This window comes from Stegodyphus dumicola, chromosome 12 (genome assembly GCF_044657685.1).
Source record: "Stegodyphus dumicola isolate Sdum_Otavi_A_Nest chromosome 12, ASM4465768v1".
NCBI lineage: Eukaryota > Metazoa > Arthropoda > Arachnida > Araneae > Eresidae > Stegodyphus > Stegodyphus dumicola.
This window is the reverse complement of record NC_140779.1, coordinates 48,610,155-48,628,339: the sequence shown is the minus strand read 5'-3', so window position 1 is coordinate 48,628,339 and position 18,185 is coordinate 48,610,155. Positions and strand designations below refer to the sequence as shown.

Below are 18,185 nucleotides of genomic sequence, written 5' to 3'. Positions count from 1 at the left end.
TTTTCTACGAAATTAATTCCATTTCAAGACATTCATTTGAAGTATCCGATTACCAATTAGGTAATTTGTATTTCCTACCGAACTACATGAGGTTTTTATGAAGAAAAATTCCAGAACTTGTCACTAAATGCAATAATAACATTTAGACATGGTTTAGTTTATAACTGTGAAATACATTTTAATCGGGAGGGGGGGCACGCGCGCCGGGTATCTCATACCCGGGGGGGGGCATATTCTTTGTCCCTTATCTCAAAACCCCTTTCCTGGAAATAGACGAAACCTTTTGTAGCTGAATTCAAGGTCACATTAATAAAGCTAGGAAATCCGAGGAGTGATTCTTCGAATACTTTTCAAGGAATTGTACCGTTTAGGTATGTGACACCCGCGCGCCTTCTCGCGTCTCTCAGATTTTTCACCCTCACTTTCTTAGTTAGTCAGCACGGCGCGGCATTTAAGTTATGATAAAGAAATGGAAAAGGTTAAGAAATATGCTAAAAACCACTTCAACAGATGATAAAACATTTAGAGAAGAGGAGGAAGAATTAATAGATGAAGAACACAACAGCAATGATAATTCATCAATAGACAGTGATACAGACACTGAATTAGAAAATCAATGAAATGATTAAAATTATGTTGGTAAAAATGGCTTGGTATGGAAGAAAAATTTCGAACGAATGTTAGGACTAGTTCTAAAAGCAAATATTATCTAAGTAAAAAATAGAACAAGATACAAAATTTGCATATAAAATCTTATTGGTTAGTTGCACACTGTATCTCGAAGTCGAACGCTTCAAGCATACCGCTTAGGTAACTTATTTAAGCAGTTGGCTTAGATGCTTTAGTGTTTTTTTTTTTTTTTTTTTTTTTACATTGGCTTTAATTTTTATTTAGTTGAGGTGGTTGAAATGGCAAGTTCTGGTACCAAAGAGGCCGTATCTGAAGCGGAGGTCGAATGTCTCTTCCGGATCGCTGCAAACCAACGTTATAACCCACGTGTTCCTAATGAGGTAGTGTAAACAAATTTTAATAAGTTATAAAATTGCTGTATTTAAGCTATGTGAAGGTTACTTAAATTATCCCAACACAAATGCAGTTCAAAATTTTTTATATTATCAGTAGTATTTAAATGTATATGGAATTAGCATAATATAGAATTTAATTTACTTTGAGTTATATATTCCATTAACAAATGTTTTGTAAAAGTTATTTTCTATAACAAAGACTGAATTTCCCGCTTACCAACATTCCGAAATTATCCCTGAAACTCTTGTTACTTTTCTCGTAAACAACATTTACTACTGTCAGAATTGTTGATTCAATGTAGTACGTAATATTAATCATTTCAAAAACTTTAATATATGTAAACGTTGATTGTAACTGTAATATCTTATCGTGGTTTTATTCTTTAATCATTTCGTGTTAATCTAATTTATTGAATCAATGAAAGGTAATAAACTAAATCTTTTGCAGCGAAATTTCTAAAATTGCTGTTTTCAGAAAAAGTGAAACGTGTGAGAACTGAAATTGAAATCTCGTACTAACAAAAATGTTACAAATGTTTTATTCTTAGCCGCTAGGTTGTTATTGGGTATAAAATATTCTTTATATACTGAAATTAATTTCTTATGTGAAATTTTAGAAGCATAGATATTTTCGAGATACATTTTAAATCTTCATCTTAACATATTTCAAAATTTTCCTTTGAAATAATTGCGGGAAATGTAATGAAACTAACAAACTAAACTTGGATCTATAAGCTGTAATTTTTATAAATAAGCATATTACCGAAAATCCCTTATATTTTACATCTTTTTGTCAATTTAAAATATCCAAGTGTTTTTAAAAAATTGGTAAACCTTTTCTATATTCATTAAGTTAGAAAACTGCAAACACTAAATTAGGCTGAGAAAACATACGAAGACCTCTCGTGTGGTTTGGTGGTAGAGGAGAGGGATGGAAGACTTCGCACCCCTCCCCCTCAAAATTGGCGTGGAAGTAGAAATCCAACCTCCTTGTGGCCCTGACAACCATTCTTCCATGAAATACATGGACACGACAGCAACAAAACATCCGAAAATCATAAACTTTCTGAGCATACTTATTCTATACTTAGATTTCGGGGTCCATGCAAAGAAATGAGATCGTTGAATGATGTGTATAAATCTTTGTTTGTGGCACTTTCCTAGAAGCTGTACTACTCTGCGATTTCTTTCCTAGTTTGGCGTGAGCAAATATTCATAACCTGTCGAATCATAAAGTTGACTGTTGTATAGCAGTTATTTAAATAAGGTTTTACTAGCTATTCAAAAAGCACTTTTGATAAAATCTCATCCTAGAACGGATTTGCTGTTTTTATTTACTAGAGATAGCCTGTGGCCTTTGTTAAAACACTGGTTATCATAAATTAAGGAAAAATCACAAAAATACCGATAACTTCCTCAAAAATAAGCCAAACTGTGTAAAATTTGAATATGGTGCCAAGTGTAGCTGAGTAAAACTGCGATATGCAAATTAGTGGCGCCGCTTTCGGAATACGTCATCTGCGAGGAGCATAAAAGTCCATGTTTGAGAGCAAGCCTACATATTTCACTGTGACAGTGACATCAGAAATCTGAGATAGCCAATTCGTAACTATGACCTCCAGGCATCATTTGCCTTCAGAACTGGTATGAAGAGCCATTGGGAGACTAGAGGCAGGACAAAGTCAAAGAGTCCTTCTGTGGTTCATAGACTTTGGAGGCAATTTCAAACCACAGATTCGGCATCTAGGAGGTTCAGCCAAGGACGGCAAACTGCTACGACGAGCGCCGATGACCGATATTTGACATTATGTGCACGCAGGAATAGAACCGCTACCCCGACTCTTCTTAGATCCTCCCTTGCTGCAGCCACCAGAAGGTTTGTGTCAACGTCAACTGTGCGTAGATGGCTTCACGAAGGTGGTCTGTATGCGAGGCGACCAGCCATTTGTGTGCCGCTCACGTCACGCCATAGGAGGGATCGTTTCCAGTGGGCACGACAACATGTCCATTGGACGCCTGATCAATGGAGGGCGGGTTCTCTTTACGGATGAGTCCAGGTTTAGTCTAGAAAGCGATAGTATTATTTGATGTGGAGAGAACCTAAAACCCGTTATCATACTATCATACGTCAAACATCCGTGAAAGAGATGCATACGAAAGGGGCAGTGTCTGTGTTTGGGACGGCATCTTTTTGGGTGAACGCACAGACATCCATGTCTTTCCAAGGAGAACCGTGAATTCTCAGATTTATAGAGATGACATTCTTGATGTTTATGTGCGCCCATATGGCGAGGCAATAGGTGATGCTTTCCTGCTACAGGACGACAACGCAACGCCACACAGGGCTCGCATCGTAGATGATTATCTTCAACAGGAAACAATTATGCGCATGGAGTGGCCAGCTCGATCCCCGGACTTGAAGCCTATCGAGCACGTTTGGGATGCTTTAGGGAGACGTCTAGCTGCTCTCAATACGCCCCCTCATACCCTTGTCGCGCTTGCAACTGCTTTGCAAGAGCAATGGCTCTCGCTTCCTCTGGAACTGATAGACCGCATAATTGAGAGCATCACACATCGCTATATGTGCTGTATTGCTTCTAGAGGCGATCATATTCCATATTGAAGGTACTTTTCCTATAGCAAACTGACACCTTCGATTTGTTCATTTTATACATGTGCTAATTTCTATACTACCATATTTGTCTGTTAATTTCTTTTTATGTTATTTGATACTTTACTATGTGCTGTATATTGCGGGTAAGTTTCATTAAATTCTACATGTAACTTTTTCAGTAATGGTGATTTTTGTGATTTTTCCTTAATTTATGATAACCAGTGTGTTTCATGTACTAGATTTTGTAAAATACAGCCTTTGTCTGGTTTTTTCGATAAGTGATTTAACTCGTAGTCCGAAATTTTCGTCATTGGCATATGCTTTCGATGACGCTAGAATAAATTATCACAGCTCTTTAAGCTATTGCCTAAACTTGCGTGTAACATGATTGAGAGTAAGAAACCAAAGGTATTTTGGCTTCTGTGAAAGAGAAATCCACGTCGTTACTGTTTTAGACGTTAAAATGGTGAATTATGTGCATTCAGATAGTGAATATGTATTTAAGTCGAACATTAGGATAAGAAACTGGAAGCTATTAGAACTCGGGTCACGTTTATTGCAGTTTTCCATCAGTGTATATAGCGGTAAAATTCAAAAACTTTATTCTGTACTAAAAAATTAAGATTTAAGATGAGACATGTTAATTCTTCCCAAATGTTTTCCTTTTTGTAGAATGATAAGCGAATAATGGACTACTGTCGGATACTTTTCTTTAAAGATTATGACTGTAAGGTGAGTTGGTTTTCATGCATCATTCTAGAATTTTATTCAATTCCCTATTCTTCATTTTAGTCAAAATTTAATCGTTTAAGTTTGATAACTTTCTTCTTTGTTAAAGTAATACTGTACATAACAAACGCAAGAAATAATTACATCTGAAATCTTAATGACAGGTGATGAGAAATTTGCCACATCTGAGTGCCCATTATCCAAAGAAAATCATTGTTCCCATAGCGAAGAACAGAATCGCTTATGAAAAACAAGTTCTCGACGAAGGGTAATGCTCTCGTATTAGTTTTATGAACTTCCTAAAATTCATTGTTAAATTTTAATAATACAATTGATGTTTTTTAGTTTTCATAAATGCAACCGAAATATGTTTTTCAAAATTAAGAAGGTCCGATCTGAGGTTTTATTAATCATTGTGCATAATTCATAAAACTGGCTTTAAACGTCTTTAGAAAACTAATTTAAACTTGTTTGCTACGTATCAGTCATATCCGATCAACTCTAAACTTTATATTGTAACATATCAATAAGCCCCGTTTGCCTTGTAGACTTTTATTCAAGATATGAAACCTGTAATTGAGCTTTATTACACATCCATTTTTAACAGTGCTTATCTTGAATTTCATCAGCTTTGCAATTGTTTCATATCAGATTTATTGTTCTCTCCATATGTAGCTTACTAAACCCGTCCACGCCCTATTAATAAGTTTGAGATTACTTAATTTTACAGTTTATGGAGAGATCTCTAAATAGCACTCTTATACTGTAAAACTGCTCAGTTAATAGATGGGAATATTTTAAATTTAGCGAAGTAATAATATTGGGATCTTTTCCACCACAGGACAAAATTTTCATCAAAACTTTGCGTGCGCCAATTATTTTTAGCATCTAATACTTCTTTCAACTCTTTTCTTTTATGAAAAATTCTTATGAAAATAAGCAATGTCAAGTAAGTTCAATAACTGAAAACGAAGCGAAATAACGCTTAAAAACATTTTGTGCATAACATTTACTTTGGAAACTAGAACATTGCTACAAGAAATGACAGCACATTTAAACAATGATCAGGAAGCAACACTGGCTCATGTTAGGCGCTTATTGTCTTGCAGTGGAAGAGATCCTATTATTGTGCTTTCAAATATTCCAGTTTATTAACCACAAGCTGCTACTTCGCTAAATTACTTTAAATTGCAATTAAAATGAACACATTATCGCATTGATATGAGAGATCACATAACTTCGCATACCTATAGTACAAAATTTTGTGTAGCGCTGGTAACTCAATTCTCCAGATAAGACATTAACAATTCTCCAGATAATTATGTTAATATATATTAAAAATGGGGTCCGTGACACTTAGCCGACAACCACCTATCTGACAGAACACTTAACCGACACCACTTAGTCGACAGAACATTTAGCCGACACGGAGACTTAGCCGACACGGACAGTTAGCCAACAGGACATTTAGCCGGCAAGAACACTTAGCCGACAGGACATTTAGCAGACACGGACAGTTAGCCGACAGGATATTTAGCTGACAGGACATTTAGCCGACGCACAGAATTCGCCGTCAGGGCATTTAGCTACGGGACAGTTAACTGTCAAGACATTTAGTCAACAGGACACTAAGCCGACAGTGACGTTTAGCTGACGCGTACCCAATAATTATTTAAATTTACAATGAATTACAAAATTTCTCGACTTCTCCATAAGTTTAATATTTAAGTTATTTTTTTCATCTATCAGTAAAATTCAGTTTTCGATTCTTGAAGATCTCATATGTGCTTTTAAGTATTGTGTTAATTTAGCATTTTAAAGTACTTACTTAGGTTAATGTTTATAGCCCTAAACTAATGCTTAATGTTGAATTTAGAAGTAAAATATTCTTTAAGGTTTTGTTTTATTCATAACTAAAGCTGCAGGAGGAGGCGGCCACAAACCATGTAGGGGGGAGCAAAGCGTGTTAGATCGTGAAAAGTCACCGTAATGTGGTGCCATCTATCGATGCTAGATTTAACTAGATGAGTCATGTCAATAGATAATATTATGTACCATGTTTTGAAAGTCGTGATGGGTAATTTTCGGCGCAAATCTCGCCAAGCAGACTTTATTGGCGACAACATACACATAAAAAGTTTTAGCAAATGTTAGTTCTAAGAATTTTTTTTATTTTGAAGCCATAAACATTTTAATATTGTTTAAAATTTTCCAAAAAGCCAATAAATAAAGACAATAAATTAATAAAAAGACATTAATTTAAGAATTTACTCTGCTTTCATGGTTCAACATCCTGATTCGCCAGTTCATATCACGTGACCCCAAGTGATCTCATCTCACGCAAACTACGCTACAAAAATATAATTCTCTCTAAATATCTACATTAATTCCAAGTTAACTGTTAATTTGGAATACAAGTTTAAATGCAAGAATTACTTAAATTCGTACGAACAGCTTATTCAGAAATTATGTACGAGTAAAACCACAGTGCTTTACTTCGCTAGTGCATTCTCAATTAGAATTGATGAATTTAACCCTTTGCTTTTTCTATATTTTCACCCTCGGGTGAGTGGTGTGATTGCATTCTAATTGACTTAATTACCACAAATGGCCTTAAGGCATAAAATTGTTCTATCTGATAAAAATTCTATGTAATCGTATGCCAGTATTGGGGCCCATCAGCGGCCAAGCGGTAAAGTCACTGAACACTGGTAGTTCGGTCCGAGGTTCGAATCCCGCGAACGGGCTGGCTGCATGGGTATTTTCGTGGTTTTCCCCATGTGTAACGTATATACGAGCCAGTTTACCTTAGAAAGTCCTCCACGAAGGCATTCCTCCCCTTAGGCAGATAGCCCTAGTGTGCTTTGCCGTAATTAAATAACCTAACCTAACCAATCGTATGCCAGTATTGAAAGAAACAATCAATCTGATAAGAAATGGCTGCGACCTGTTTTGAAAATGAAGAGTAAAAGATTACCAGCGAGTATATTCCGTTTGGCATCGGTCGTACCATTATTGGCGACTTTACCGTCTGCTCCGGCAAAACGGAAAAGTACCATAATATGTTATATTAACGTTTTTCTTATAAAATATAACTTTTCTCAATATCTGTTAAAAATGTATAAATTTTCATTTCATTTTTAATTCATTTTATTTATTTATTTTTTCTCTCTCATTCCTTCTCTTTCTCGTTTTCGGTTTAGCTACATGGTAATGAGAAAATTTTTCGTGCCCATTTTCCTGAATGTATTAATAAAGTTCCAGCCTAAAAAGGCAATTTTCATTGGAAGAGACTGGTTATGTATTAAGTAAAACGGTCGCTCTATTTCTGTTAGACTCAGCAGCTGCCGAGCGGTAAAGTTATTGAACATTGGCAGCTGAGTCCGACTTTGAATCCAGCGAACAGACAGGCTCTTTTCGTGGTTTTTCCCATGTGTAACATGTATTCGAGGCAGTTTTCCTTAGAAAGTCCTCCAGGAAGGCATCCCTCCTCTTAGGCAAATTGGATTTGCCGTAATTACATAAATCAAACTTACTTCTGTTAGGTGACCGCTAAACCAAAAACGAGAAAGAGAAGGAAGGAAAGATGAAAAAAAATTTAATTAATGAGAATTGAAATGAAAATTTATACATTTTAACAGATATTGAGAAAAGTTATATTTTATAAGAAAAACATTAATATAACATATTATATTGCAAATTACACATCCCGACTTTCAAAACATAGTAAATAATACAGTCAAAAGTCGTTAATTCGGACACCCATAATCCGGAATGATCTATAATCCGGACCTCAAAGATAAAAACTTTCTGCGTATGCGTCGTGTTGACGCATGCGCGTAAGACCTTTACCGCTACGAATTTGCGTGTGCGCGTTCGCAAAATACGTTTACGAATGCGCGTTTAATGTATAACGGACGGGATAAGCTAAGCTAAAATTATCTAATTATCTATTTCAGTTAATGTTGCAGATTGCATTGTTCCTTAATCTTCGAATTGGATCCGGATTATTATTTTTTGCAGACTGTTAGAGCAATTTTATAAAAGTAAGCTTGAACTTTCGATTATGTCAAATAGAATTTCCGATATATATTCACTAATATGTAAAGGATATACAAAGCGAAAGTATCTTTTGGAGTCCATTAAACAAAAAGTGGAATTGCTGCAAAAAATGGATAAAGGCATATGCTTTGTTTATCTAAACTTTAACGTTTGTTTATCTAAACTTTAACGTTTGTTTATCTTTAACGCAGCGGCGGCGAATTGGAAGTTGATCTGTCAGCACTATCCTTATCTTAAGGGCAGATGTTTTTATTTTATTTGACTTATAATTGCTTAGTCAATGTAGTATTTCATGTCGATGTACTTAGTCTTTGATATGATTTAAATCAAATGCCTCGTCATTATAATTCGCTTCCGATAGCGAAGAAAGTGACAGAGGTTATTGAAAACGAAAAAATTTCGATTGACAAATTAGTCGGTATTCTCGACACAGCAATTATAGGACTTGAACAGCGGAACTTTGTATCTGAACAAGAAATTATGTCTGTTTATAGAATTAAAGAGAATGTATTATCACATAAAAAACGAAGCAACTTAAAGAACTTACATTGAAAGAAATGTTTAAAAAAGTAAACAAATAAATATTAAGCTTTTTTTTGTAAATTTTTATACACTTTAGATCATAATTGTTCTTTATTTCGTAAATTACGGTTTTATATTTTTAATTTTATAATTTCTGCATGCCATTTTACCAGATTTAAACTGATGATCTATAATCCGGAATCGCCGAAGTTCGGACGAGTCCGGATTAACGACTTTTGACTGTATTATCTATTTACATGACAGATATAGTTAAATCTAGCATCGTTAGATGGCACTACATTACGGTGACTTTTCACGATGTGTCACTTTGCTCCACCCTACTTTATGGCCCCCCTTCTGCAGCTTCGGTTATGAAAAAAACAAAACCTTAAAGAATATTTTACTTCTAAATTAAACATTATTAACTAAGTTTAGGGGCAATAAACATTAACCTAAGTAAGTATTTTAAGCGAGAGGCATGGTCAATAAAATGTCAAAATATTTTTATGTCAAGAATGGTGACATGAACTGCAAATTACAGAGGTCACAAATAATTTATACCTTTGCTTTTCTTAGAAATTCACTTTTTTAAATTGTTTCTAATAACAAAATAGAATACATTTGCTAAACTAAGCCTCACCACCATATATATATATAATGTAATTCATAAATAAGAATAATTTTTATTTCATTATTCAGATTTTTCAGAACTGTCTACTCCTACTACGCTGAAGACAGAAGCCAGTTCAGTCTAGCCTACGATGTGTCTCAAGTAACTGCGCTTCGTAACACGAAATGAATGATCCCACCTCACTGCGGATTCTCGCACGATATTCCTACAAGCAAGCTATGCCTAAACAGTATCTGTCAAATAACTATAATTGCTCCGTACGAATATAATTGTTCATCCCCTCCTACTTCGCTAAAATGGTATCTGAATGTTTCGCATTTAAATCTCCTGAACTTAATGCTAGCACAGAAAAACTTATGCTCAGTAATTTCACTTGCTATATACAGCACGGAGGTAGGAAGTAGGACTCCTTTCTTACCTCTATGATATACAGGGTAAGGCAATGGCTGGATACCTACATCTGCGATTGTGTCGCTTCATAAGACATGGAAAGGAAATTTCAATAGTGGGAGGAGCCAAACGATTTTGTAATGGAAAGAATGTAAATGATGTGATGAGTAAAATAATATTAATGAAGCGTAAAGATATTAGAAATTTGAAAGCATTTGGAAGAGCGAGATTGGAAAATTATTTCATTAAGTAAACAAGGGAAACTGATAATCATGAGAAAATGTTCAAAAATACCTAGTTGTTTAAATGAAGAAACATTACGTTTAATTTTTGAAGCTCCCATATTAAAATGTAATTAAGTGACCGTCGTACCTAGCTAAAAAAATTCTTTTTTCCTTTCGAAATTTAATTCACATTCCCTGACGAGAAATTTCAGCACTTTTTCAATTTGGCCAATATACACCAAACAGCACGATACATATCAAACAATGCTAAATTAACACAATAATTAAAAGCACGTATGAGATCTTCAAGAATCGAAAACTGAATTTTACTGATAAGGGAAAAAAATAACTTAAATATTGAACTTATGGAGAAATCGAGAAATTTTGTAATTGATTGTAAATTTAAATGATTATTGGGTACGCGTCAGCTAAACGTCATTATCGGCTTAGTGTCCTGTTGACTAAATGTCTTGACAGTTAACTGTACCGTAACTAAATGCCCTGATGGCGAATTCTGTGTGTCGGCTAAATGTCCTGTCGGCTAAGTGTCCTTGTCGACTAAGTGTCCATGTCGGCTAACTGGTATCGGTTAAGTGTTCCGTCGGCTAAGTGTCCGCGGCCGTTAAAAATGTTATTGCGCATATTGTAGAGTATATTCTCAAGTTCTGCATCAAGTAAACTCCGCCAGGAAGTAATTTTATTTTCTGGGAAACCGGAGAATATCACTTTGTTATTAAAACCACATTTCTAGGGTAACTGAAACCTAGTTCAAAAGCATTAAAAATTCTGAGGTTTTATTACTGTACGTCCGGCGCAAGGCATCTGTGTAGACTATGAACGTAAATGTGCGCTTGGCGAAGGCTTTGGCTCTTTCCTAGTGATGAATCGGTACTACTGAACCGGGTATTTTGTAACGGGTACGTAGTTGTAACGGGTACTGAAAATCGGTACATCCAAGTACCCGTTACTTCAGTACCGAAATCGGTACTTTTCGGTATTCGTTACTTCTGTACCGAAACGGGTACTTTTCGGTATTCGCTACTTTGTAACGAAAATATGCGTCTCTTCTCTGTATTTCGGTATTCGTTACTGGAGGATCGATGAGGGTTCAGCTCACTTCAGTTTTGGTACGAGGACAGTAGTATCTGGTTGTATTTGCGAAATGGTGATATGCGCTCCTTGTGTGCATGAATGGCCTGCTCCTCAGACACTTACGTAGTTGACATGTTTTCTGATATTCAAAATCTTACTCCGTACAGATAAAATCAAACACGTGGTGACGTGGCAGAGTTCCTTCAGTGCGCAAAATCGTTAGCTGCATATTTTGGTACTCCGAATCGTTACTAGGGCACTTCGGTACTCCAAATCGTTACTAGGGTACTTTGCTTCTCCAAATCGTTACTAGGGTACTCCGGTATAGCAAACCGTTACTAGGGTACTCCGGTACAGCAAACCGTTACTCCGGTATTTCGTTACTTCGGTACTCCAAATCGTTACTTGGGTACTCGGTACTTGAAATCGGTTTTCTTACTTTTCAAAGTAACGGTTACTTGAGTAACGGGTATTTTGTACCGGGTACTTGTCTGTACCCGTTACTCCCGTACCGGGTACAAGAAAGTACTGAAGTTGCCCATCACTACTCTTTCCTGTTGTCTCATGTGTATGTTCGGAAATCATTTCCATAGTATAGTATGTCCAACACTCGTAGAAACTTCCCACCTATTTCGTTGCTTAGCAACGAGATAAAATGAAATCTCGTTTATTTGGTCAACCATTCTGATGCTGCACTCTGCTTCAACTTGAGCAGTTAGCAATCAAAGAATTAAAACATCTGAAAATCTAACGAACTTTTCATTTTTATTAGCATAAATTCCCTCTAGCAACTACAAAAACTACCAGCGGGAGAGCGGCGAAGTCGCTGAATAATGATAGCTCCGACCTGTGTTCGATTCCAGGCAAACTGGTTGGCTGCATGCGTGCTTTCGTGGTTTTCCGCATGTGTAACGTGTATACGAGCCAGTTTCCCTCAAAAAGTTCTCCACGAAAGCAGCCCTTCCCTTAGGCAGATAGCCATAATGTGCTTTGTCTTAATCTCTTATAGATCAAACCATAACCCCCTTAGTGAAAATTAGCTTTGCAAAAACCTGGTTAATTGAAATGTTGAAAGCTCACTAGTGGCCGAGCGGTAAAGTAGTTGTACACTGCTATTTCGACATGGGTTCAAAACGTGGATTCGTTGCGTGGGAATTTTTGTGATTTTCCCGTGTATAACGAAGATACGATCTAGTTTCCCCTTAAAATGTTCTTCGCGAAGGCACCTTCCTCATAAGCAGTCAGCTCTCGATTACCTTGCCTTGATCATATAAACTAACGAAATACTGAGAAATTTATCATCGAATCAAGGGATTACGCAAGTTCTTGGAGATAACCAAATTTTCTCTGTGCACGTCATTCTTTACGTAATTCAGAATAGCAGCAAATTTACTTTATTCTACTCAAATGACTACTCGGAAAAGATGAAAGGAAACCTGATCAGGACATAATTTGAGTACATCAACGAATGCAAGAGGAGATTCATCAACAATTTACTATCTATTGTTGACAAAATTATGCATTCAGAACAATTCTGAAACTGGAAATTAAATTAGTTTACTAAGTTGATAATTATTCAGGTTAGGTGTTAAAGGCTTACAACTCATGAAGTTTCTTGCTCTTGGGAGGCATGTTTTCATTAAGGAATTTCTAAGGGAGAGAAGCTCTTATGTTATAAATGGGAAAACCACGAACACTATCATGCAGTTCGCCTATTCGTCTGAATTTGAACCCGAATCGAACTACCAATATTTAGTTATTTTACCACTCGGCAGCTGATGAATTCGACCACATCTGGCATATTAACCCTTTGAGGGGCGGTATATAAAATAATTTAAACTGTGGTAAAATTTTACATGAACTTATGGATCCTAAGGACACAAAATTGAGACTTAAAAAAATCTAGAGCGAAATCCTGAATTTTGAGAGCCGGTATATATTTTATATCGGCGCCCCTCCAGGACATTTTTTTCCAGGTAGGACATTTTTTTCCATTGCCAACTGTTAATCTTTGTTTTTAAAATTAATTTTGCCTACTTTTGATGTGCGTCTGTGGTGATGAGTGCTTGAATATAGTTGTGTAAGTCTAAAGGCATTTTTTTTTTTAAATTTCGGCAGAAATTTAAAATTTTAAAAATAAAATTTATGTTTTTATGCAATTTGATGATGCAACATAGCTGAACATACTTATGTAAAATATGGGTAAAAAGCTTTTCAACTTGATTTAAATTCAATATTATTTTATAAAAAAATTTAGCAAATATAACACTGCATGTGTAAATCGTATTATGCTGTAACTGAACTAGTATAATATTACAAGCAGATGTAACTCAGCCGAAAATTAAAAAAATTGGAAAATGAAGCACTACGACCGACTCAGCTGAGAAAGTATGTTGCATTTTTGAAGTTGTATTTTATGCTTTAGATAATATGTGAACAAAACCATGCTTCATACAGTATACGAAGAATCCCCCCCCCTCCACGCACACACACTTTAGATCATCGAGGACCGTAAGGGTCCCTTTTTTATTTTTTGTATAGTTTGTAATATATATCTTTTTTTTTTTTTTTTTTTTTTTTTTCAGGAAGAAACGCCGTTAAACAATTTTATTATTTGATACACCTCAAAGCTCTTATTCTGATTTTCAATCCCTTTGGCTTCATAGGGGCTCCTTTTCAACTTTTGGATACATTTTAGTTTGCATCTAAAACGGGCCTCAGAAATATTTTTCCTCCTTTCACGAACTGTGAAAATTTATTTCGGAAACAACCTATTTGTATCAGCCAGAGCGCAAATTTCTCTTGTGTTCTCTAGTCTTTCATCTGAAATTAACAAAGAATTAAAAAGAATTTCCCTAAAGAATAAAAGCTTTCAAACCAGGAGTTTTTGTGATTACACTATGAGATGTACATTTCCATTTTAAGTGAACTTTCCCTTTGTGTGATCTTATCACAGCTCACAAAGGGAAGAAGGCGTGACTCCCGAATGACAAATTAGTTGTCAATCACCTCTTTCATTTTCCTTGCATTCTAGGATATTGGAAAACACGAAGCAACGGGTGTCTTTTGGAGGCTAACATGCCACATTTAACCCCCACAATTGTGTAAAGTTTTGACCCCAGATGGCAATTTTGAAATCGATGAGTCTTTCTCTTGGAAAGGGATAAGTGCTGAAATAAAAATTTTAGCTACACACAGACGAATGAAACTCGAGCTGAGTACACAAAGAATAAATTAAACTAATATACTTGTATTCAGTCCTAGCGCAGGGTCAGTAAACTCCCCATTCCTCCATGAACATAATATTGAATCCCAAACGACTTATAAATTAATCATGAAAAATTATTACATCATAAACTGTTATAATAATAAAGAAATTCTGTCATGCCACAGAGTAGAAAAGGAGAAAACTGGTGCTGCCATCTATTGGCGTGTTACCCTCAGTGTGGACGCCGGTATATATTATATACCGGTTTTAAAATCGTATAAGTAATCTTCTGTTAATTATCAATTCTGACAAAAATGAAGTAAATATATAAGATTCAGCATGTGTACGTCATATATTTGCAGATTTTGAATTTTTTCTTTCCCTCCAATAGAATTTATGAATCTTCCAACATGATACCTTGCAAAGAGGTATATTAATTTCATAACTGCAAAATATTGAGCATTCATAGGGTGATGCTACCATTTAGAATTGAAAGAAAACACTAGACACTTACGATTGTAGCTTTTGGTGTAGAAAAATTAGCATTTTTTCGGAGGTTAAAAAATTGACAAACAACCGGTATATATTATATACCGGTGCCCTTCAAAGGGTTAAGCGTTGATCTACAAACTAATCAAAATGAACTTTTACAGGGACATTATTCTTTTCAATTCTTAGCTTACCTTCTGAACTTTCAGTGTCGGTGAAGGAAATGTCTATTCAGCCTTCAAAAACATGAGGCCCAAGGTTTTTGTTTTGCGCCCTTTCTCTTTTTTACGTAATCAGTTTTCCCAAATATAAATTGGATTGTAATTTTATGTTAGCTTGTTACGCAGACGATACGGTGGCAGCCGTGAGATCTATCCCATTAATGCCAATTTTGTTTTAGATGTCGAGGACTGTTGCACGAAAAGGGGAATCTTTGTAAATGCCTCAAAGCTCGTATTGGTAAGGAGGCGTATAAGATTCGGAACATAGCACTTTACTTATTCGGGATAATGTGAAACCATGTTAAATAATGTAAGTTATCTAAGGGTTATTATTAACCAAAGGCTCATATGGACATGTCATATTAAGTACATCCCAGGAAAAGCCTGTTGTATACACCAATCCTAGGAAATCAGTCTGTATTGTCTCTCAAAGTTATAGGTATGCAATGCACGGCTTATCAGGTTCAGTGTTTCTCCTTACTTGCTTGGGGAACATTCAAAGACCTGACTCGGAACAGGGAGCTTACTAAAGCTATGTTCAATAAATGTGGGAAGTAGACAAGATACACAGGAAGGGTATACGAAACCCTTTATTTTTCTCTCTTTACAATGATTTGCGGACTTCGGAATACAGAGACCAACCACTTGTGGTCTGAACGTAAGAATATAAAAATATTAACTAAACTCTAACTTAACTTTGGAATAATAAACAAGGGCCTACGTGGAAGATTGGCCATATATTAACAGGAAGCCGTATGTAGTACAGAGCACTGTTAACACTACAATACGTTTAAAATTATCAAGAGGATTAAACCTCTGGCCTGGAAGGCAACCAGCAACCGAGTAAAAACTGCTAAAGCAAGCGGCCTGCTTCTACTAACTCCTTCCTCTCTCTCGCTTGGCAAAAAGGCCACAACTTATGTACTTGGCGTTCGCCAGACAAATTTGCATAAATAAGTTAAAGCTTTTAATTCTGGCCGGAAGTAGAAAATAAGAAGTAATAGTAAAGATTTAAAATAAAATAAACGTTAGTAAAACTTAAGATCCTTACATACTTCCCGCCAGACGCCAGAGTTAATTAGTTTGAAACTGAGGTCTAAAACGACCTTGTTGAAAACTTTTAGCTCTAGAATCTAACGCGAGGCCAATCTTTTACAAACATTTCTCACTAGAAACTAGAAATTTAAAAAAAAATTTGTTTTTACATTATCAGCTCCATGGACAATTACTTTTCATCTGTACTGCATCTAAACAGGAGCTTTTAGTTGAAATCTGGTTCCTTCCAGAGATCTGGAAGGAAAACTAGTTTAATGAAATGTTACACAATTAAATGGCAAGTAACATGAATATTTATATTTCTCCTAACATTCTTATTACATTCATGACTTTTATTTAATTATCTCTCCCCGTGCTCTCTGACATGTGTTGTAAAAGAAAACACCGAACACGAATGTGTTTATGTACCAGTGTTCAACACTGCCGCCTACAATCAAAACACTAACGTGTTAAAATTCAACATAACAAGACCTCGTAACACACCCTATCTTCATCTCTAAACCCTGAGGTACTATTCTGAAAGTGGCTAACTCTGAAGTGTAGCGTCAGAGAGCCTAACTACATTCATTCAACCTTTAACACATATTCACAATACTTTTCTCTCTTTTTTTTTTCAGTCACACGAATAAGTTTAAAACTTTTGGCATTACTTTTACCATATCACAGTATTTCTTAACATTTAAAATAACAGTTCACATTGTATATAAGGACATATTAACATGCCGTTAATTTTACACAATTTAAAACATACATTAGTAGTACATCGTTAACTTCTATTCTTTTTCAAGCAAGTGCCAATTCTTCTACATTGAAACACTACATTTCAAAAGTCTTTCAGACCAAAACTTCTTTCTTGCGAGAATCTTTTAAATAAAATTTTATACAATAACTTTTACAATATTCAAGTATTTACACATTCATATTATACATTAATTTTAGTTTTACTCGCGAGTAATTGAAAAACATAATACCAAAATAGGTAACAACTCATTTCTCGCCTTTTTGGCGATAAGGTAGACCTCACATGAGGTAAAACGTCTTGAAATCTGCCACTTGCAGTAAGAATGAAAGATTAACTTAAGTTTGCAAAGTAACATAAAATTTTACTTATCTTTGTGATATTCGGACATTCTTTTCTTTGCTCAGTGCTGGAAGGTAGCAAAGATTCGTGTTTGATTTATCCTCCTTCTTGTGCGGGCTCGCCCTTCAGTACCTTCCTCTAGGAGCTTTCTTTTCCCTCTAGTTCGGTCACCCTTGAATACCTTCTTTTTCGCCTCTGCCTGTGGTCTTGGCCGTTTGATGGCTGCTGGTCTTGGCGGAACCGGGACACTTCTCTCTCGTTCCTGCTTGGATCTCGTTGCTGGCCGTTCAAATTTTCCTTGTATCTTTTCCTCCGCCGCTGGTGGTCCTTCCGCAATTCGGCGACATTTGCTGCGTAGAGTCCTGTCCGATGAGTAGATCTTCCGTTTGGGAGCCGGGTTATAGTTGCCGTTATTTCTCCTGGCTCTCTTTGCATTCGTCGTACTTCTCCCTTCTTCATTCTGGGGGTGGTCGTGCGCTCTCTTTTGTGGTCGGTGGAACGGCTTCTTTTTCTTGTTACCTTCAATTTTCCAACGGGGAAACTTTCTTTTCAATTGCTCCTGCCTCCTAATGGCTTGTCCTTGTGCTTGTCGTTGTTCCACCTCTGGAGCTTGTGCCTGCCGTGCCGGATCGTGCAAAAGATCTGTAAATATTTGCATTTTATTACGGTCATAGTATGGTTTTATTTGGTCAGTGTTTGCGGAGCATGTTTCACCATTCCTGGCTTTTAACACCACTACAGCCTGAGTTATTTTTTCTATGACATATGGTCCTTCAAATCGTGGAAAAAATTTGGCGGTTTTATCTTCTGGTGCTGAAGAAAGTGAATGCTTAATTTTTAA

At 35.9% G+C, this 18,185-nt stretch overlaps 1 protein-coding gene and 1 long non-coding RNA gene across 13 annotated transcripts in view; one reads left to right on the top strand and one right to left on the bottom strand.

Moving 5' to 3' along the window:
* The window catches only part of LOC118203570 (uncharacterized), a 133,669-nt gene that overhangs the window by 63,794 nt on the left and 51,690 nt on the right, over positions 1-18,185 (bottom strand). The gene's annotated exons all lie outside the window — the stretch shown is intronic.
* The window catches only part of LOC118203569 (phosphatidylinositol-3,5-bisphosphate 3-phosphatase MTMR14-like), a 143,603-nt gene that overhangs the window by 81,320 nt on the left and 44,098 nt on the right, over positions 1-18,185 (top strand). For 6 of the 7 annotated variants that reach the window (XR_015044414.1, XR_015044415.1, XM_085827700.1 and 3 more), the window contains 3 exons: positions 895-1,010; positions 4,312-4,371; positions 4,533-4,636. Coding sequence is in view for 5 of the 7 variants with exons in the window: in XM_085827700.1 (XP_085683826.1) it covers positions 895-1,010; positions 4,312-4,371; positions 4,533-4,636 (280 nt within the window). In the remaining 2 variants the exon portion in view is untranslated. The remainder of the gene's footprint in view (positions 1-894; positions 1,011-4,311; positions 4,372-4,532; positions 4,637-18,185) is intronic. The other variant, XM_085827704.1, reaches the window with a different exon arrangement.